Source organism: Anser anser (assembly GCF_964211835.1).
Source record: "Anser anser genome assembly, chromosome: 10".
In the NCBI taxonomy this organism is placed as follows: domain Eukaryota; kingdom Metazoa; phylum Chordata; class Aves; order Anseriformes; family Anatidae; genus Anser; species Anser anser.
Window position 1 is genome coordinate 5001 of NC_139730.1, and position 21284 is coordinate 26284.

The window sequence follows — 21284 nt, forward strand, 5'->3', positions numbered from 1 at the left end:
CCGCCCGGAAGTCCAGTGCCGGAAAACTACATCTCCCGGCATGCTATGGGCAACAAACATGGCCGCCCGGAAGTCCAGTGCCGGAAAACTACATCTCCCGGCATGCTATGGGCAACAAACATGGCCGCCCGGAAGTCCAGTGCCGGAAAACTACATCTCCCGGCATGCTATGGGCAACAAACATGGCCGCCCGGAAGTCCAGTGCCGGAAAACTACATCTCCCGGCATGCACCGGAATCCCAACATGGCCGCCCGGAAGTCCAATGCCCCGGGAACTACATATCCCGGCATGCTCTGGGAAACCAATATGGCCTCCCGGAAGCCCGGTGCCGGAACACTACATCTCCCGGCAAGCTCTGGGAAACCAACATGGCCTACCGGAAGCCCAGTGTCCGAGAACTACATCTCCCGGCATGCTCTGGGAAAACAATATGGATTCCCGGAAACCCGGTGCCCAAGAACTACATTTCCCAGCATTCCCCAGAAAATTGAGCCTCGCAGCTTGCCGTAGGACGCCATTTTTTGCTCTGTTACATTACCGGTTTCGTTTTGTGTTTATGGAGGGTTTTCCCGCCGTTTTGGGGGTTTCCCCTCAATTTCGGGGTCTCACCTCTCCATTTCAGAGTTCTTCCCCCCCAATTTTGGGGTTCCTTCCCCCAATTTGGTGCTTCGCCCCCCCCCAGTTTTGGGGTTTCCCCCTCCATTTTGGGGATTCCCCCCAGTTCCAAGCCCCCCACAATTTTGGAGTCCCCCCACCATCCTTTCTTGGCCTGCCACCCTAATATTAAGGTTCTTTCCCCCAATGTTGGCGTTCTCACCACATTTTTGAGGTTCCTGCCCTTAATTTGGGGCTTAGCTCCCCGGGATCTGGGGCTTCAACCCCAATTTTGGGGGTCCCCCCCCAAGTTTGGGGATTCCTCCCCAGGTCTGGGGGGATCCACATCCAATTCTGGAATTTCACACTTCCATTTAAGTCTTCTTCCCCCCCAACTTGGGGGTTCGCCCACCCAATTTTGGGGGTTCCTCCCCTAATTTGGGGGGACCCGACCAATTTTGGGGGTCCCCCCCAATTGTGGAGTCCCCCACCCTCCTTTTTTGGGTTCCCCCCTAATATCAAGAGTTCTTCCGCCCAATTTTGGGGGACCCCACAATTTTGACGTTCCTTCCCCTAACTTGGGGCTTCAACCCTTCAATTTTGGGGGGCTCCCACCCTATTAGTTTGGCCTTCCACCCTAATATTAGGCCTCACCCCTAAGAACCTTGACCCCTAACCCTACGGCAACCACGGATCTAACCCTAACCCCTACCCCAACAAACCCTAGAAACCCTAACCCTAAAAACCCTTACAGCCCTAACCCGATAAAATTTACCACACTAAACCCCTGAAGACTGCTCTAGGGGGGGTCCACATTCAATTCTGGAATTTCATACTTCCATTTAAGTCTTCTTCCCCCCAATTTGGGGGTTCGCCCACCCAATTTTGGGGGTTCCTCCCCTAATTTGGGGGGACCCGACCAATTTTGGGGGTTCCTCCCCTAATTTGGGGGGACCCAACCAATTTTGGGGGGACCCAACCAATTTTGGGGGTCCCCCCCAATTGTAGAGTCCCCCACCCTCCTTTTTTGGGTTCCCCCCTAATATTAAGAGTTCTTCCGCCCAATTTTGAGGGACCCCACAATTTTGACATTCCTTCCCCTAACTTTGGGCTTCAACCCTTCAATTTTGGGGGGAGCTCCCCCCCTCTTATTTTGGCCTTCCACCCTAATATTGGGCCTAACCCCTAAGAACCTTGACCCCTGACCCTACGGCTCCCACGGATCTAACCCTAACCCCTACCCCAAAAAACCCTAGAAACCCTAACCCTAAAAACCCTTACAGTCCTAACCCGATAAAATTTACCACACTAGACCTACACCTAAAAGCCCTAACCCTAAAAATTAAGACCCTCTAAACCCTAACCCAAAAAAGTAAAGATTCTCAAAGCCCTATCCCTGGAGACCCTAACCTTAAAAAAAACATTAAGACCTTAAAACCCTAACCCTAAATACCTGACCGTAACTAAAACCCTAAGACCCTAACCCTAAAAACCCTATCAACACTAAAACCACAAAATACTTTAAAACCTTAACACACTAACCCCCAAACCCTAACCCTTATACCTCCAGCCCTAACAACCTTAAAATCCTAACCCTAAACCCTGAAAACCCTAACCCTGAAACCCAACCCTAGTGCCTTAGCCCTGAAACCTTAAAACCCTAACACCTTGTTAGAAACACTCTGTAACCAATAACATAGGCTCAGGCAAGAATCTCAGTGAAGTAGCATTTTTATTCACGATTGCAATGGCAGGCGTCCCACAAACTACCTATTAGTTCCATAACACAGTTTATATAAATTTTTTTTTCCTCTCGGTGACCAGGACCCTCCCCAGTTTCCCCATTGACTGGGTAATCCAAGTTCACGATCTACCCGGTGCTTCACTGAAAATACACAGCTGCTGGCCTGTTACAAGTCAATTTTCTCTTTTCCTTGACTGTTTTCCTCTTTGAGGTGGTAATGTTTCTTACACCGTGATTTCCAACCAATTGCTCTAAGGATTCTGGTTGTCTGCATTTCACAAGGTTGTCTGGTAAGCTTTCTTATCACTGCAAGCATATCTCGATACCACCTTCCTTCCCTCTAAACAATGTAACTCTGTGCAAAAACATTTTTATTCCCACAACCTTGATCCCCTTACCCTAAAATCCTTATTCCCTTTAACCCTAACAACTCTAACCACAACCCTAACCCTTCATATCAACCCCCCAACGCTAATGACACTGACTAATGATCCAAACCCCAAACTGCCCCAACCCCAGGAAACCGACAAAGAAACTGACATGAAGCTGAAAACTACAAAAAAGGCAAAACCCTGGATACAGACCCCAAATCACAAACACGCGACCAAAATGCTACAGAAAAGCCCCAGATGCAGGCCCCAAGCACTACAGCTAGGCCCCAGAAGCTCAAGACACATCCCAAAGCCAAAATGCAAGCCCCAAACGCTACAGAAAAGCCCCCAAACACCAGACACCCTCCCCAGAGGCACGCCCCAAAGGTGTACAAACAGCCCCAACCTCCCAAGACCCAGACCCCTACAGCGTAGAAGCAGCTCCCAACCACCCCCCCCCCCCAAGGCAGGCCCTAACAGTGTGCAAGCAGCTCCCACCCCCCCCAGACGCAGGCCCCAAAGGTGTACAAGCAGCTCACAACCACCCCCCCAGAGGCAGGCCCCAACCCCCTCCAGATGCAAGCCCGAAAGGTGTACAACCAGCTCCAACCCCCCCCCACCAAGACGCAGGCCCCAAGCCCCCCCAGACACAGGCCCCAAAGGTGTACAAGCAACTCCCCACCCTCCCTCCCCAGAGGCAGGCCCCAAAGGTGTACAACCAGCACCCGACCCCCCCCACATACAAGCCCCAAAGGTGTACAAGCAGCTCCAAACCTCCCCCCCAACCCAGGCGTCCAGTGTACGAGCAGCTCCCACCCCCCCCCCCCCAACGCAGGCTCCTATTCTGTACAACCAGCTCTGACCCCCCCCACTCCCCAGACACAGGCACCAAGCCCCCACAGAGGCAGGCCCCGAGGGTGCACAAGCAGCTCCAAACCTCCCCCCCCCCAACCCAGGCGTCCAGTGTACGAGCAGCTCCCAACCCCCCCCCCAACACAGGCTCCTACACTACAACCAGCTCTGAACCCCCCCCACAGACTCACCAGACGCAGGCACCAAGCCCCCGCAGAGGCAGGCCCCAAGGGTGTGCAAGCAGCTCCCAAGCCCCCCCCCCCCAAGAGGCAGGCCCCAAAGCCCCATAGAGGGAAGCCCCTAGCGTGTACAAGCAACTCACAACCCTCCCCAGAGGCACGCCCCAAAGCTGTAAAAACAGCCCCAACCCCCCAAGACCCAGACCCCTACAGCGTAGAAGCAGCTCCCAACCCCACCCCCAAGGCACATGCCCCAACCCCCCCCCCAAAGCAGGCCCTAACAGTGTACAAGCAGCTCCCAACCCCCTCCAGATGCAAGCCCGAAAGATGTACAAGCAGCTCCCAACCCCCCCCCAGATGCAAGTCCCAGAGGTGTACAAGCAGCTCCCAACCCCCCCCAGATGCAAGTCCCAAAGGTGCACAAGCAGCTCCAAACCTCCCTCCCCAACCCAGGCGTCCAGTGTACGAGCAGCTCCCAACCCCCCCCCCCCCCAACGCAGGCTTCTTTACTGTACAACCAGCTCTGAACCCCCCCACTCCCCAGACACAGGCACCAAGCCCCCACAGAGGCAGGCCCCGAGGGTGCACAAGCAGCTCCAAACCTCCACCCCCCCAACCCAGGCTTCCAGTGTACGAGCAGCTCCCAACCCCCCCCCAACGCAGGCTCCTACGCTACAACCAGCTCTGAACCCCGTCCCCCACACTCACCAGACACAGGCACCAAGCCCCCGCAGAGGCAGGCCCCAAGGGTGTGCAAGCAGCTCCCAACCCCCCCCCCCCCGAGAGGCAGGCCCCAAAGCCCCATAGAGGGAAGCCCCTAGCGTGTACAAGCAACTCACAACCCTCCCCAGAGGCACGCCCCAAAGCTGTAAAAACAGCCCCAACCCCCCAAGACCCAGACCCCTACAGCGTAGAAGCAGCTCCCAACCCCACCCCCAAGGCACATGCCCCAACCCCCCCCCCCAAGGCAGGCCCTAACAGTGTACAAGCAGCTCCCAACCCCCCCCCAGAGGCAAGCCCCAAAGGTGCACAAGCAGCTCCAAACCTCCCCCCCCCAACCCAGGCTTCCAGTGTACGAGCAGCTCCCAACCCCCCCCCCCAACGCAGGCTCCTATATTGTACAACCAGCTCTGAACCCCCCCGCTCCCCAGACACAGGCACCAAGCCCCCGCAGAGGCAGGCCCCAAGGGTGTGCAAGCAGCTCACAACAACCCCCCCCCCCCCAGAGGCAGGCCCCAAAGCCCCATAGAGGGAAGCCCCTAGCATGTACAAGCAACTCACAACCCCTCCCAGCTGCAGACCCCAAAGCTGTACAAGCAGCTACAAACCATGTCCAAGGCAGGACCCTGCAGTGTACAAGCAGCTCCCAACTCCCCCCCCAGATACAAGTCCCAAAGATGTACAAGCAGCTCCCAACCCCCCCCAGATGCAAGTCCCAAAGGTGGACAAGCAGCTCCCAACCCCCCCCAGATGCAAGTCCCAAAGGTGGACAAGCAGCTCCCAACCCCCTCCAGATGCAGATCCCTGCATTGTACAAGCAGCTCCCAACACCCACCCCCAAACGCAAGCCCATACTGTGTACAAGCAGCTCCCAACCCCCCCAGATACAGATCCCTACATTGTAGGAACAGCTTCCAACCCCCCCAGATGCAGGCCCTGACCCCCCCAGACACAGTCCCCAAAGGTGTTCAAGCAACTCCCACCCCCGCCCCCCCCAGATGCAAGCCCCAAAGGTGTACAAGCAGCTCCACAACCCCCCCAAGACACAGGCCCCAAAAGCCTAAACATACGCCAAGCAAGTACTAATGCAGGTGCCAAATGCTACAGACAGGCCCAAAAGCACAGGCACACGCCCCAGATGCTCGAGGCCGAGATGTAACTTGGCTTTCTGAATTACTGGAAAGCGGCTTTCCTTCTCAGCGAGGTGTGCGCAGGCTAGACAGGATGGGGCTTCAGGCACCTCTTCACCTGTGGAAACACACTGCCATCAGGCACTGCCATGCCAGACAAGCTTTTTCTGTTAAAACACCCTTCTCAGATGCCCCGCGGCATTCAAGTGACCTGCTTTGCTCCGATTCTAAAGACTAGTGTCACAGCCCACCTTGCCTGTGGCACCTGACCAACAGAAGAGAAAGCAACCATACCGTTTGGAAACCGTCACTGCACGTGCCGCTCCTTGATGCTCTGTAACCTCTTCTCAAATCCTCAGCCACTTCTGTGTAGAGCCTGCCATGACACCTTCAAAGCAAGATGGATACCCTTCGCAGTCACCTTGCGCAACTTGGCCATTCTGCTCCACTGCTCCACTCACGACCAGCCTGCCCTTCTCGTGCTGCTCTTCAGAGTGCAGCTTGGCCCCTCTGAGTCTGTGCGAGGCACCTGCGAAAGAAAAAGAAAAGCATAGGCCGCGGCAGCATCCAAAGCCGCAGCACAGCTAGGACAGGTACTCTCACCTGCTCCCTTACTCTGCCCCCTCACCTGCCCTCGAGGCAGATGCTTCCATCTGCTCTCTTAAGCCAGCTACAACACCTCTGGAATATAAACAGGACTTTAACTGTATTTTGTGTAGTTAAGTAACTGCAGTGACAACCGCACCCCTAAAATAACTGCTGCATCTGTTCATCGCTCACCTTGCCAAAACCAGCTCTGGTCGTGAAGTCCCAGGTTGTACGTTGTGTTTCAGCTTTAACAAATGAAAACAGTCAGAAGATAATCATTCAGATGCCAGCATTAGCACCCATCCCTCAACAACACAAGGGACCCCATGGCTAATTTTATCATTTCAAAACAGCAGCCCCCTTACCTCAGCACCTGGAAAGTAGATCAAGCCAGTCACCGGGTTGCCTACCGAGTCCTTGACAGTTCCAAAAGGAGCTCTTTCCTGTGACCAGTTCCTCCTAAGGTTTACCCCTCTACTGGGGAGGGGAACGAAATACAAACAAAAAATCAAAACCCCGTATCTGCGAGCTTTCAAGATTCAATGACAGACCTCTCCTCTAGCACTATTCAAGCACTATGCAAACAGCTGCTCGCAAGCAGCTCAAGTCTCCCCCTCCACATTTGCCAAACACCACAGAGATGACTCTGTGCCAGCTGCCCTTCAGTACGTGCCCAGAGGCAGACCGGATGTCTTTGCCAAAACAGTCCGGACAATGTATTAGTACACCGCCACGTTAGCTACCATCACTAACTGCCAGGCAGGACAGCTCCAGGCCAAACACACACACACAGGCACGCTACAAACATTACGAACAAAACACAGAACACAAGGCGCAAAAAAAAAGAGGACTCCCAGAGGGAAGCCATACAGCGACAGCAAGTCAGAACAGGTGCTCTGCAGCAGACCCAAGGAGAGACTCAAATGTCACGACATGCGACTGGAAGCAACTGCCAGAACTGGGATGATGGAGGCATAAAAAGCCTGCCTTCAAGGCAAGAGACCAGAAGGATGGGGAGTGCAAACCCCAGAAGAAATCTCTTAGGAAATGAATTCCCAAGACAGAGCTCCTGATGCGACCCAGATGACTTCTGCAAGAGTGAGGATGGAAACAGATACCATCTGAAACCGAATATGATGCACAAGACCTGAAACACATCGGCGCTTTAAGCTGCGTCTGCAATACAAGAAGTGCTCGGATCAGACCCATGATGACAAAACAAGCATTTAGGACCTTTGGTACAGCTAACAAGTTGCCTTTCTAGTCTGTCCAGTGCAAAAAGCAATGAGGATATCAAGACCTGAGGAGCACGTAACATGATGATCACATCAAGAAACATTTGACACAAAGACCCGAGGAGTGCATGACACAGAACACACACTGCAGAAGCAGCACTACAAGACAAATAAACAGATGGGAACTGTCCTGCCTGGCACATACACTCACACTACAAAATACCCCCTGCTCCTTCTATTAGCCTGGTGACCCAGCCTCAAGCAGCCTGAAGGTGACCCAGCCTGAACCACCCTCACAGTGGCACCAAGTATATTCAGCCGGCTGGCTCCATGCTGCTCTGGCTCCCAGCTCCCATCAGCCACACCACATATGCAAATACCAGGTGCCCCTCAACTTAGCTCTCAGATTGCTGGATGGTAAATTCCCTCCACCTCAAGAAATGCACAGACACTGAGAGACATCTTAGTCCATGGCCAGGCTTATCATCATCTGCAAAAACAGCGTACCAGCATTCACTAGCACACCGGCCCTGATGCCCACCTCCTCCGCAATACTGACTACCACTGAAGCAACATATGGTTGTGCTCACCCGTTCCTGTCTGAGTCCAAGCTCCAACAGTACAGCCAGTATCACCCACACCACCTGGGAAAACAAAGGGATAAAATGATCGTTGTGTTCTCAAGTAATCACCCACCACACTGCTCCTCTATCCCACCCAGCCTCACCTCAGACCCTCAGCAGATTCTGAGGAAGGCCTGCTGCAGCACCTGCTAAACCAGGGGAAACACTTCAAGGACTTGCCTTAGGGGGACCTTGCTTAGGGACACTGACTGGGCTGACGACCCTCTCGCCTTTCCTCAGCACTCCACAATGTGGGGATTCACCTCTCCAAGGCTGCAGGAAGCACCCACAAAAGAAAAAAAAGAAAAGGCAGATCCTCAGGCACCTCACAGGCACAGCCTACCTGCTGCAATACCTCTCTTTCACTAGCTCTTTTTCTTCAGCTGCTCACATGCTCCAACTCGGCCGGGCCGGCACCACGGACTGGTGGTGCTTTCCACACTGCTGGAAAGCAGGCTTTATCCTCAAGGCACGTGCAGGCTAGATGAGATGGGGCTCCAGGCACCTCTTCACCTGTGGAAACACACTGCCATCAGACACCGCCATGCCAGACAAACTTTTCCTGTTAAAACACCCTTCTCAGATGCCCTGCGGCATTCCAGTGACCTGCTTTGCTCCCATTCTAAAGACTGATGTCACAGCCCACCTTGCCTGTGGCACCTGATAAACAGAAGAGAAAGCAAACGCAGCGCTTGGAAACCATCCCTGCACGTGCTGCTCCTTGTCACTCTCCGGCCTCATCTCAAATCCTCAGCCACTTCTGTGAAGAGCCTGCCATGGCACCTGCAAAGCAAGACAGAGACCTTTCATAGTCACCTCGTGCTACTTGGCCATTCCGCTCCAACCCAGCTCATGACCAGCCCCCCTACTTAAGCAGCTCTTCAGAATGCAGTTTGCTCCTTTAAGCCTGTGCGAGACACCTGTGAAAGAGGAAGAAAAGCATAGGCTAAGGCAGCATCCTAAGCCGCAGCACAGCTAGGACAGTTACTCTCATCTGCTGCCTTACCTCTACCCGCTTACCTACCCCGAGGCAGATGCTTCCATCTACCCTCTTAAGCCAGCTACAACACCTCTAAAACAGAAAAGAGGGGACACTTCGAGTGACAATGAGAACCGCAAACCAACTTTAACTGCTACATCTGTTCATCGCTCACCTTGCCAAAAGCAGCTCTGGGTGTGACGTCCCAGGTTGTATGCTGTATTTCAGCTTTAACAAACAAAAACATAGAAGGTAATCATTCAGCTGCCAGCATTAGCACCCATCCCTCAACAACACAAGGGACCCCATGTCTAGTTTTATCATTTCAAAACAGCAGACAACTTGCCTCGGCACCTCAGAAGTAGATCAAGACAGTCACCGAGCTGCCGAACGAGAGCTTGACAGCTCCAGAAGGAGCTCTTTCCTTTGACCGGTTGCTCCTAAGGTTTATCTAGGACTGGAGAAAAATAAAAACACTCCACATCTGCGAGCTTTCAAGATTCAATGACAGACCTCTCCTCTAGCACTATTCAAGCACTATGCAAACAGCTGCTCGCAAGCAGCTCAAGTCTCCCCCTCCACATTTGCCAAACACCACAGAGATGACTCTGTGCCAGCTGCCCTTCAGTACGTGCCCAGAGGCAGACCGGATGTCTTTGCCAAAACAGTCCGGACAATGTATTAGTACACCGCCACGTTAGCTACCATCACTAACTGCCAGGCAGGACAGCTCCAGGCCAAACACGCACACAGGCACGCTACAAACATTACGAACAAAACACACAACACAAGGCGCAAAAAAAGGACTCCCAGAGGGAAGCCATACAGCGACAGCAAGTCAGAACAGGTGCTCTGCAGCAGACCCAAGGAGAGACTCAAATGTCACGACATGCGACTGGAAGCAACTGCCAGAACTGGGATGATGGAGGCATAAAAAGCCTGCCTTTAAGACAAGAGACCAGAAGGATGGGGAGTGCAAACCCCAGAAGAAAAATGCTTCGGAAATGAACTCCCAAGACAGAGCTCCTGATGAAGCCCACATGACTTCCGCAACAGCGAGGATGGAAACAGATGCCATCTGAAACAGAATATGATGCACAAGACCTGAAACACATCTGCGCTTTAAGCTGCGACTGCAAGTCAAGAAGTGCTCAGATCAGCCCTACGATGATGAAACAAGCATTTAGGACCTTTGGTGTGGCTAACAAGTTGCCCATCTAATCCGTCCAGTGGAAAAAGGCAATGAGGATATCAAGACCTGAGGAGCGTGTAACATATGATAATCGCATCAAGAAACATTTGATACAAAAAAATTACACGCACAGAAGAAAAGATCTCTTTAGGCTCCCACTGCAAGACAAGAAATGCCCAGCTTCCGTTTGAGCATCAGCATTATTCCAGTGAGGTCAAGTGTTCAACACCCTCAGGACGGCTTCCCCAGGGCCTGCCAAGCACCAGGAGCAACAGCACAGCACAGACAACACAGAACACAGACACCAAGCTGGAACTGCCCTGCCTGGCACGTGCTCAAGCCCTACCTGACAGAATCCCACGCCCCCACACACTGTCTGACCGTGATCAATCCTAAAAGGCCCCATCCACAGCAATGACTTAAAAGCACAGACCCTCGCCCTATGTGTGCATTCAAAACCTGAAAGCAAACATAGCACTTGCCCCGCAACTTAGCTTGGGAATGATGGGAGGCAGGTTCCATCCTCATCAAGGAACACAAAGGCTAGCCAGGACATTGCTTCCGGCACGAGGCTCCTCTTCACCTGCAGAAATAAAGTGCCATCAGGCACTGGCACACCAGCCAAACTTCTTCTAGTGAAACACCCACCTCAAAAACAAAACAGTAGTCCACTGACCTGCTCTGCTACTGAAGTCAGATAGACCAACTCCAGACAACTGCCCGCCTTCCCCTGCCAACCACCCCCAAACACACAGTATTTGCCCCTGGACTTAATTCTCAGGGGTCACAATCCATCCTCAAGGTGGACCACAGAGGCCAACTAGGATGTCCCCACTATCTTCTTCGTCCCCGGAAAAGAGGAGTCACCCAGAGGTGGGACCAATAGACTACCAAACCAAAACCAATGCCCTTTTCCCAACTGTACTCCACTCACCTTCTCGATCCAGGCTTAGCGCTTCCATTTACTGTGCTGAGCCAAGGTCACGTAGCTTAGACCAAGGAGAAAGAACAAACAAAAATGACAATCCACAAAACAGTCTATACCCACTCCTCTTCTTTCCTCCCCTACCCCAACAGCCAAGAAGCCTCTGACCCACGTTCCCCAACCCAGTACCACCGCTTCGCTCACCTAACATCCCAAGGAGATGCATCACGCTCCCAGCTCCTCTTGTGCTCCGAGCATCTCCAGCATTTCAGGAACTGGAACCGCTGACGCCTGGCGCGCCTCAGGAGCGTGGCAGGAGATGTACTCTGCTGTCGCAAGGTGCTTCCAAAGCCTGCATAACAGGCAAAGCAGACCAACACAATCCACTGACCAACTCAGGGCCCACACTGCCGTCCACTCACCCTTGTGCCTCATTCAAGTGTCCGTGCCCATGCCCTGGGCTACAAGAAACAAAAAGAGGAGGTCATATCCGTGGTGGACATGCAAATAGTACAGAGCTCCTTGCAGAGGACTCAAACACAGAGACGAGAGCCAGGAAAAAAAAACCCTCAGGTCCACAAATGCCAAAAGGCCATGAATGCACAGCAGACCCAACAGGGGTAATCACAGACTTCTCCTTTACAGATGAAAAAGGTGACCCTGCTCAGTCTCTTAGTAATGCTACTGTGCTTATGCGGTCGAGGAACCGTACCCCACCATTTCTTAGAAACGAGTTAGCCGGCAATACCTCCTAAGCACACTTCTATTACGTGAATTCCAAGCACTTAAAAACTAGAAGGCTGCAACGTCTAAACACTCTACAGCCACACAAACCACAGGCAAAAGCTCCAAAACTATAACAAACTGTCCCTAACCCTGAAAAAGACCACCCCTTCCACGCCTACTGCTGCTCTTTTCAGATGCATGCTTACACAGGGAGCTTCGATGATACTTATCTCCTAAACCCTGCTCCATCACTTTGCCACCAAGGTTATAACTTTCATAATATTTGCCTTAATTCTGCAGAAATCATAAGGGACCCAGAACCACAAAGCAAACACACAAAGTAAGATTGCCACAATATCCGTAAACATGCTATAACAATTACTCACCTGAAGAAGAGCTGCTTGCAATACAGGCACCTATTACTAGATTGGTTTACTCTAACAGATCCTACTAGCTGTTACCTCACAAAGATGGGCGTACCGGTCTCTACTTGGAAACGCATCAGTCCATAGACTCTTAACCACCTAAAGAAACCTGCAACTCACTGAAGGAAAAACAAAGCACTTACCCCAAAGAGCAGCCCAGGCAGAATGAGCTCTCTGATGGGATGCCTGTGACTCAATGACCACTAGGCCCTCCCTGGAACCCAAAGCCAATCACCTGGGAAAGGGGAGGGGCAAAGCACAAGTAGAAAGAGGAGAAGCAGCAGCTGTGGTTTATTTATTTTTGCTTCAGCTTTGAATATTGAAAGCTTTTCTCCTCTACAACTCCTGTCTCAGGAACCAAACAGCATTCCAGTGACCTGCTTTGCTCCTATTCCAAAGACTATCACAGCCCACCTTGCCTGTGGCACCTGATAAGCAGAACAGAAAGCAACCACAGCAATAAAAGCCACTGCACCCTCAGGACAGTTACTCTCATCCCCTCCTTTACCTCAGCCGCTTACCTACCCCACGTGGCAGATGCTTCCACCCGTTCTCTGAAGCCACCTAGAGCACCTCCAAAAGAGAAACTGGAATTTTACTCTATTTGATATAGTTAAAAAAACTGCAGCGACAACCGCACCCCAAAAATAACACCTACCTCTGTTCATCACTCACCAGAGTCACTCCAGAGGTAGCTCGCGTCGTGACGTCCTGTACTGCACACTGCGTTTCAGCCTGAACAAAGGAAAACACAGTCAGAAGACAAACATTCAGCTGACAGCATTAGCACCCATCCCTCAACAACAGAAGTCACCCCATATTTAATGTTTTTGTTTCAAAATAGCAGTCCACTTGCCTCTGTACCTGCAAGTTAGATCCAAGCTCGAAAGGAACGGCCACCATCACCCATGCCACCTGGGAACACAGAAGGACAAAATGACCACTGTGCTTGCAAGCGACCACCTGCCACATTGCTCCTCTGTCCCAAACAGCCTCACCTCAGACCCTCAGAGGGAAACACCTGAATGTCTTCCCTTCGCTTCAGATAAGGGATCACCAGGCTGATAAAACTCCCACCTTCCCTCACTGCTCCGTGACACGGGGATTTCCCTGTCCAAGACTTCATGAAGCCCCTGCAGAGACAAGAGAAAAGCACACCCTGAGGCACCTCACAGCCACAGCGTACCTGCTGCAATACCTCTCTCTTCCCAGCTCCTTTACTTCAGCTGCTCACCAGCTCAAACTGAGATTCTTCGCTCACAGCGCCGCGGCAAACTCTGCCCGGGCCACACAACACACACTGCACAAGCTACGTTGTTTAAGACACATGAGCTGGAACGTTCCTGCCCAACAATCAGTGGCATCGCACAGGAAGGATGCCGCACGCTCCTAGAAACCAAACCTACCAGTCCTGAACAGCTCCCCTGCCAGACAATTCCCCACCTCCTCCTGCCAAACACGCTCAGCGCGCACACTATTTGGCTCTCAAAAGAAAAAAAAAAAGTAATACCATACACACACAAAAAAAACAACTGAGCTCCACAAATGCCAAAAAGCCATGCACACACAGCAGCCCCAGCAGGGCTAATCACAGACTTACCCTTTACAGATGAAAAAGGTAACTCTGATACGACCCTGCTCAGTCTCTTGGTAATACTGCGCCTACGTGGTCAAGCCTCTTGTAGTGTGTAATCAAGCTCTTTTTAGTCCTCTGGAGAGTTACACAAGTGGCTTCATACGTCTAGAGATTCAAATATAACCCAAAAACACAAGTGGATCCCACCATCCCAGAAACAAGTGAGCCAGCAACCTCTGCTAAATATCCCTCTAGTAAGTGATTTCCAAGCACTTAAAATCTAGAAATCCATAGACTCCAACCTGCCCAAAGAACCCTGCAACTGACTGAAGGAAAAACAAAGCACTTACCCCAAAGAGCAGCCCAGGCACAATGAACTCCCTAATGGCATACCTGGGGCTCATATACCATTTGGCCCCGCCCAGCACCCAAACCCAATCACCTGGGAAAGGGGAGGGGCAAAGCACAAGAAAGTAGAAAGAGAGCAGGAGCAACAGCTGTGGTGGTTTGTTTCTTGTTTCTGTTTACTGTGTTGTTTTTTTTTTAAAATCTGGTTTAGCTCAACAGCATGCAGACTGCAGACAAGAGAACTGGGGTGATTCTAGAAGCAACAATACCCGTGCTTTTGCTGCAGCTTTGAATATTGAAAGGACAATACGACCAAGCAACTGAATTTTTTTCAGCTGGAATTAGCTCAAACCTTTCTTTACAAAGAAAGAAAAATCTGGGAGCATAACAGATCACACGCCAAAACAAAAAAAAAAAATCAATTCCATGTAATAACATCACTTGCAGGAAAAATCACGTACTTGAGTAGGCTATCTGAAAACCAAAAGGCTATGCTGATGGGTCAAAACACACTACAGGACAACGGAGCCTGGCCCTCTGCTGCACCAACTTAAAACTCATCCCTACACTCACCAAGGTGCAACCCCAGCCCAAACACAGACACACTATTTCAGCCTCAACACAGTTTTGGGAACTGCTGGAAAGCAGGCTTCATCCTCAGCGAGGCGTGCTCAGGCTCCACGGGATGGGGCTTCAGGCACCGCTTCACCTACTGAAGACGACCACCATCATCAGGAGCTGCCAATGCCAGACCACCTTTTTCCTCTGCAACACCTTTCTCAGGAACCAAACAGCCAAACCCTCCCCCCAAGACACAGGCCCCAAATGCCTAAACATACGCCAAGAAAGTACTAATGCAGGTGCCAAATGCTACAGACAGGCCCAAAAGCACAGGCACACGCCCCAGATGCTCGAGGCCGAGACGTAACTTGGCTTTCTGAATTACTGGAAAGCGGCTTTCCTTCTCAGCGAGGTGTGCGCAGGCTAGACAGGATGGGGCTTCAGGCACCTCTTCACCTGTGGAAACACACTGCCATCAGGCACTGCCATGCCAGACAAGCTTTTTCTGTTAAAACACCCTTCTCAGATGCCCCGCGGCATTCAAGTGACCTGCTTTGCTCCGATTCTGAAGACTAGTGTCACAGCCCACCTTGCCTGTGGCACCTGACCAACAGAAGAGAAAGCAACCATACCGTTTGGAAACCGTCACTGCACGTGCCGCTCCTTGATGCTCTGTAACCTCTTCTCAAATCCTCAGCCACTTCTGTGTAGAGCCTGCCATGACACCTTCAAAGCAAGATGGATACCCTTCGCAGTCACCTTGCGCAACTTGGCCATTCTGCTCCACTGCTCCACTCACGACCAGCCTGCCCTTCTCGTGCTGTTCTTCAGAGTGCAGCTTGGCCCCTCTGAGTCTGTGCGAGGCACCTGCGAAAGAAAAAGAAAAGCATAGGCCGCGGCAGCATCCAAAGCCGCAGCACAGCTAGGACAGGTACTCTCACCTGCTCCCTTACTCTGCCCCCTCACCTGCCCTCGAGGCAGATGCTTCCATCTGCTCTCTTAAGCCAGCTACAACACCTCTGGAATATAAACAGGACTTTAACTGTATTTTGTGTAGTTAAGTAACTGCAGTGACAACCGCACCCCTAAAATAACTGCTGCATCTGTTCATCGCTCACCTTGCCAAAACCAGCTCTGGTCGTGAAGCCCCAGGTCGTACGCTGTGTTTCAGCTTTAACAAATGAAAACAGTCAGAAGATAATCATTCAGATACCAGCATTAGCACCCATCCCTCAACAACACAAGGGACCCCATGGCTAATTTTATCATTTCAAAACAGCAGCTCCCTTGCCTCAGCACCTAGAAAGTAGATCAAGCCAGTCACCGGGTTGCCTACCGAGTCCTTGACGGTTCCAAAAGGAGCTCTTTCCTGTGACCGGTTCCTCCTAAGGTTTACCCCTCTACTGGGGAGGGGAACGAAATACAAACAAAAAATCAAAACCCCGTATCTGCGAGCTTTCAAGATTCAATGACAGACCTCTCCTCTAGCACTATTCAAGCACTATGCAAACAGCTGCTCGCAAGCAGCTCAAGTCTCCCCCTCCACATTTGCCAAACACCACAGAGATGACTCTGTGCCAGCTGCCCTTCAGTACGTGCCCAGAGGCAGACCGGATGTCTTTGCCAAAACAGTCCGGACAATGTATTAGTACACCGCCACGTTAGCTACCATCACTAACTGCCAGGCAGGACAGCTCCAGGCCAAACACACAGGCACGCTACAAACATTACGAACAAAACACAGAACACAAGGCGCAAAAAAAGGACTCCCAGAGGGAAGCCATACAGCAAGTCAGAACAGGTGCCCTGCAGCAGACCCAAGGAGAGATTCAAATGTCACGACATGCGACTGGAAGCAACTGCCAGAACTGGGATGATGGAGGCATAAAAAGCCTGCCTTTAAGACAAGAGACCAGAAGGATGGGGAGTGCAAACCCCAGAAGAAAAATGCTTCGGAAATGAACTCTCAAGACAGAGCTCCTGATGAAGCCCACATGACTTCCGCAACAGCGAGGATGGAAACAGATGCCATCTGAAACAGAATATGATGCACAAGACCTGAAACACATCTGCGCTTTAAGCTGCGACTGCAAGTCAAGAAGTGCTCAGATCAGCCCTACGATGATGAAACAAGCATTTAGGACCTTTGGTGTGGCTAACAAGTTGCCCATCTAATCTGTCCAGTGGAAAAAGGCAATGAGGATATCAAGATTTGAGGAGCGCGTAACATATGATGATCGCATCAAGAAACATTTGATACAAAAAAATTACACGCACAGAAGAAATGATCTCTTTAGGCTCCCACTGCAAGATAAGAAATGCTCAGCTTCCAATTGAGCATCAGCATTATTCCAGTGAGGTCAAGTGTTCGACACCCTCAGGACGGCTTCCCCAGGGCCTGCCAAGCACCAGGAGCAACAGCACAGCACAGACAACACAGAACACAGACACCAAGCTGGAACTGCCCTGCCTGGCACGTGCTCAAGCCCTACCTGACAGAATCCCACGCCCCCATACACTGTCTGACCGTGATCAATCCTAAAAGGCCCCATCCACAGCAATGACTTAAAAGCACAGACCCTCGCCCTATGTGTACATTCAAAACCCGAAAGCAAACGTAGCACTTTCCCCGCAACTTAGCTTGGGAATGATGGGAGGCAGGTTCCATCCTCATCAAGGAACACAAAGGCTAGCCAGGACATTGCTTCCGGCACGAGGCTCCTCTTCACCTGCAGAAATAAAGTGCCATCAGGCACTGGCACACCAGCCAAACTTCTTCTAGTGAAACACCCACCTCAAAAACAAAACAGTAGTCCACTGACCTGCTCTGCTACTGAAGTCAGATAGACCAACTCCAGACAACTGCCCGCCTTCCCCTGCCAACCACCCCCAAACACACAGTATTTGCCCCTGGACTTAATTCTCAGGGGTCACAATCCATCCTCAAGGTGGACCACAGAGGCCAACTAGGATGTCCCCACTATCTTCTTCGTCCCCGGAAAAGAGGAGTCGCCCAGAGGTGGGACCAATAGACTACCAAACCAAAACCAATGCCCTTTTCCCAACTTTTCTCCGCTCACCTTCTCGATCCAGGCTTAGCGCTTCCATTTACTGTGCTGAGCCAAGGTCACATAGCTTAGACCAAGGAGAAAGAACAAACAAACGTGAAAATCCACAAAACAGTCTATACCCACTCCTCTTCTTTCCTCCCCTACCCCAACAGCCAAGAAGCCCCAGACCCACGTTCCCCAACCCAGTACCACCGCTTTGCTCACCTAACATCCCAAGGAGATGCATCACGCTCCCAGCTCCTCTTGTGCTCCGAGCATCTCCAGCATTTCAGGAACTGGAACCGCTGACGCCTGGCGCGCCTCAGGAGCGTGGCAGGAGATGTACTCTGCTGTCGCAAGGTGCTTCCAAAGCCTGCATAACAGGCAAAGCAGACTAACACAATCCACTGACCAACTCAGGGCCCACACTGCCGTCCACTCACCCTCGTGCCTCATTCAAGTGTCCGTGCCCATGCCCTGGGCTACAAGAAACAAAAAGAGGAGGTCATATCCGTGATGGATACGCAAACAGTACAGCTCCTTGCAGAGGACAAACACAGAGACGAGAGCCAGAAAAAAAAAAAAACACACCCTCAGGTCCACAAATACCAAAAGGCCATGAATGCACAGCAGCCCCAACAGGGGTAATCACAGACTTCTCCTTTACAGATGAGAACGGTGACCCTGCTCAGTCTCTCCGTAATACTGCACTTATGCGGTCAAGCCCCTTCTGATGCGTACTGAAGCTCCTTGTGAAGCTTCTGGACAGTTATGCAAATGACTTGATATACCTAGAGATTAAAAGATAACTCAAAAAAAAAAGGAACCGTACCCCACCATTTCCCAAAAACAAGTTAGCCAGCAACACCTCCTAAGCACACCTCTATTACGTGAATTCCAAGCACTTAAAAACTAGAAGGCTGCAACGTCTAAAGACTCTACAGCCACACAAACCACAGGCAAAAGCTCCAAAAATAAAACAAACTGTCCCTAACCCTGAAAAAGACTACCCCTTACACGCCTACTGCTGCTCTTTTCAGACACATGCTTACACAGGGAGCCTCGATGATACTTATCTCCTAAACCCTGCTCCATCACTTTGCCACCAAGGTTGTAACTTTGATAATATTTGACATACAGGCAAAGACTCACAAGTAAGCCCCGCAATTTGGCAAAAATCATAACGGACCCAGAACCACAAAGTAAACACACAAAGTAACACTGCCATCCTATCCGTAAACACGCTATAACAATTACTCACCTGAAGAAGAGCTGCATGCAATACAGGCACCTATTACTAGATTGGTTTACTCTAACAGATCCTACTAGTTGTTACCTCACAAAGATGGGCGTACCGGTCTCTACTTGGAAACGCATCAGTCCATAGACTCTTAACCACCTAAAGAAACCTGCAACTCACTGAAGGAAAAACAAAGCACTTACCCCAAAGAGCAGCCCAGGCAGAATGAGCTCTCTGATGGGATGCCTGTGACTCAATGACCACCAGGCCCTCCCTGGAACCCAAAGCCAATCACCTGGGAAAGGGGAGGGGCAAAACACAAGAAAGTAGAAAGAGGAGAAGCAGCAGCTGTGGTTTATTTTTTTTTTGCTTCAGCTTTGAATATTGAAAGCTTTTCTCCTCTACAACTCCTGTCTCAGGAACCAAACAGCATTCCAGTGACCTGCTTTGCTCCTATTCCAAAGACTATCACAGCCCACCTTGCCTGTGGCACCTGATAAGCAGAACGGAAAGCAACCACAGCAATAAAAGCCACTGCACCCTCAGGACAGTTACTCTCATCCCCTCCTTTACCTCAGCCGCTTACCTACCCCACGTGGCAGATGCTTCCACCCGTTCTCTGAAGCCACCTAGAGCACCTCCAAAAGAGAAACTGGAATTTTACTCTATTTGATATAGTTAAAAAAACTGCAGCGACAACCACACCCCAAAAATAACACCTACCTCTGTTCATCACTCACCAGAGTCACTCCAGAGGTAGCTCGCGTCGTGACGTCCTGTACTGCACACTGCGTTTCAGCCTGAACAAAGGAAAACACAGTCAGAAGACAAACATTCAGCTGACAGCATTAGCACCCATCCCTCAACAACAGAAGTCACCCCATATTTAATGTTTTTGTTTCAAAATAGCAGTCCACTTGCCTCTGTACCTGCAAGTTAGATCCAAGCTCGAAAGGAACGGCCACCATCACCCATGCCACCTGGGAACACAGAAGGACAAAATGACCGCTGTGCTTGCAAGCGACCACCTGCCACATTGCTCCTCTGTCCCAAACAGCCTCACCTCAGACCCTCAGAAGGAAACACCTGAATGTCTTCCCTTCGCTTCAGATAAGGGATCACCAGGCTGATAAAACTCCCACCTTCCCTCACTGCTCCGTGACACGGGGATTTCCCTGTCCAACACTTCATGAAGCCCCTGCAGAGACAAGAGAAAAGCACACCCTGAGGCACCTCACAGCCACAGCGTACCTGCTGCAATACCTCTCTCTTCCCAGCTCCTTTACTTCAGCTGCTCACCAGCTCGAACTGAGATTCTTCGCTCACAGCGCGCGGCAAACTCTGCCCGGGCCACACAACACACACTGCACAAGCTACGTTGTTTAAGACACACGAGCTGGAACGTTCCTGCCCAACAATCAGTGGCATCGCACAGGAAGGATGCCGCACGCTCCTAGAAACCAAACCTACCAGTCCTGAACAGCTCCCCTGCCAGACAATTCCCCACCTCCTCCTGCCAACCACGCTCAGCGCACACACTATTTGGCTCTCAAAAGAAAAAAAAAAAAAGTAATACCATACACACACAAAAAAAACAACTGAGCTCCACAAATGCCAAAAAGCCATGCACACACAGCAGCCCCAGCAGGGCTAATCACAGACTTACCCTTTACAGATGAAAAACAGATGAAAAAGGTAACTCTGATACGACCCTGCTCAGTCTCTTGGTAATACTGCGCCTACGTGGTCAAGCCTCTTGTAGTGTGTAATCAAGCTCTTTTTAGTCCTCTGGAGAGTTACACAAGTGGCTTCATACGTCTAGAGATTCAAATATAACCCAAAAACACAAGTGGATCCCACCATCCCAGAAACAAGTGAGCCAGCAACCTCTGCTAAATATCCCTCTAGTAAGTGATTTCCAAGCACTTAAAATCTAGAAATCCATAGACACCAACCTGCCCAAAGAACCCTGCAACTGACTGAAAAAGAAAGCACTTACCCCAAAGAGCAGCCCAGGCACAATGAACTCCCTAATGGCATACTTGGGGCTCATATACCATTTGGCCCCGCCCAGCACCCAAACCCAATCACCTGGGAAAGGGGAGGGGCAAAGCACAAGAAAGTAGAAAGAGAGCAGGAGCAACAGCTGTGGTGGTTTGTTTCTTGTTTCTGTTTACTGTGTTGTTTTTTTTTTTTTTTTTAAAATCTGGTTTAGCTCAACAGCA

General features: G+C 51.1%; 1 protein-coding gene across 9 annotated transcripts; it reads right to left on the reverse strand.

The window, feature by feature from the left end:
- Positions 1 to 1680: 1680 nt before the first annotated feature.
- LOC310904924 (uncharacterized protein) lies at positions 1681 to 12715 on the reverse strand. Of its 9 annotated transcripts, none has more exons than XM_083850275.1 (16): positions 11701 to 12711; positions 11338 to 11594; positions 10691 to 11197; positions 9363 to 9473; positions 9192 to 9244; positions 9062 to 9109; positions 8907 to 8957; positions 8698 to 8820; positions 8429 to 8550; positions 8218 to 8310; positions 8005 to 8058; positions 7847 to 7904; positions 6545 to 6656; positions 5886 to 6424; positions 5622 to 5709; positions 1681 to 2607 (listed from the first exon to the last, which is right to left on the reverse strand). In XM_083850275.1, exons 8-12 carry the CDS (start codon positions 8738 to 8740, stop codon positions 7878 to 7880), a joined length of 339 nt encoding a protein of 112 aa, XP_083706401.1. In that variant the 5' UTR covers positions 8741 to 8820; positions 8907 to 8957; positions 9062 to 9109; positions 9192 to 9244; positions 9363 to 9473; positions 10691 to 11197; positions 11338 to 11594; positions 11701 to 12711; the 3' UTR covers positions 1681 to 2607; positions 5622 to 5709; positions 5886 to 6424; positions 6545 to 6656; positions 7847 to 7877. The 9 variants fall into 9 exon arrangements, with proteins under 9 accessions (XP_083706401.1, XP_083706400.1, XP_083706399.1 ...); XM_083850274.1 differs by having other exon boundaries at positions 6545 to 6653; positions 7810 to 7904; positions 11701 to 12710; XM_083850273.1 differs by having other exon boundaries at positions 7810 to 7904; positions 11701 to 12710.
- Positions 12716 to 21284: the final 8569 nt, after the last annotated feature.

Bases quoted from the DNA above. Each gene is read 5' to 3' on its own strand.
- LOC310904924 (XM_083850275.1), bottom strand. From the start codon at position 8,740: ATGGTTTCCAAGCGCTGCGTTTGCTTTCTCTTCTGTTTATCAG. The intron at 8,551-8,697 runs GTGCCACAGGCA...GTGTTTCCACAG, and splicing joins CTTTCTCTTCTGTTTATCAG to GTGAAGAGGTGCCTGGAGCC. The intron at 8,311-8,428 runs GTGAGCAGCTGA...TGCTTCCTGCAG, and splicing joins GCCCGGCCGAGTTGGAGCAT to CCTTGGAGAGGTGAATCCCC.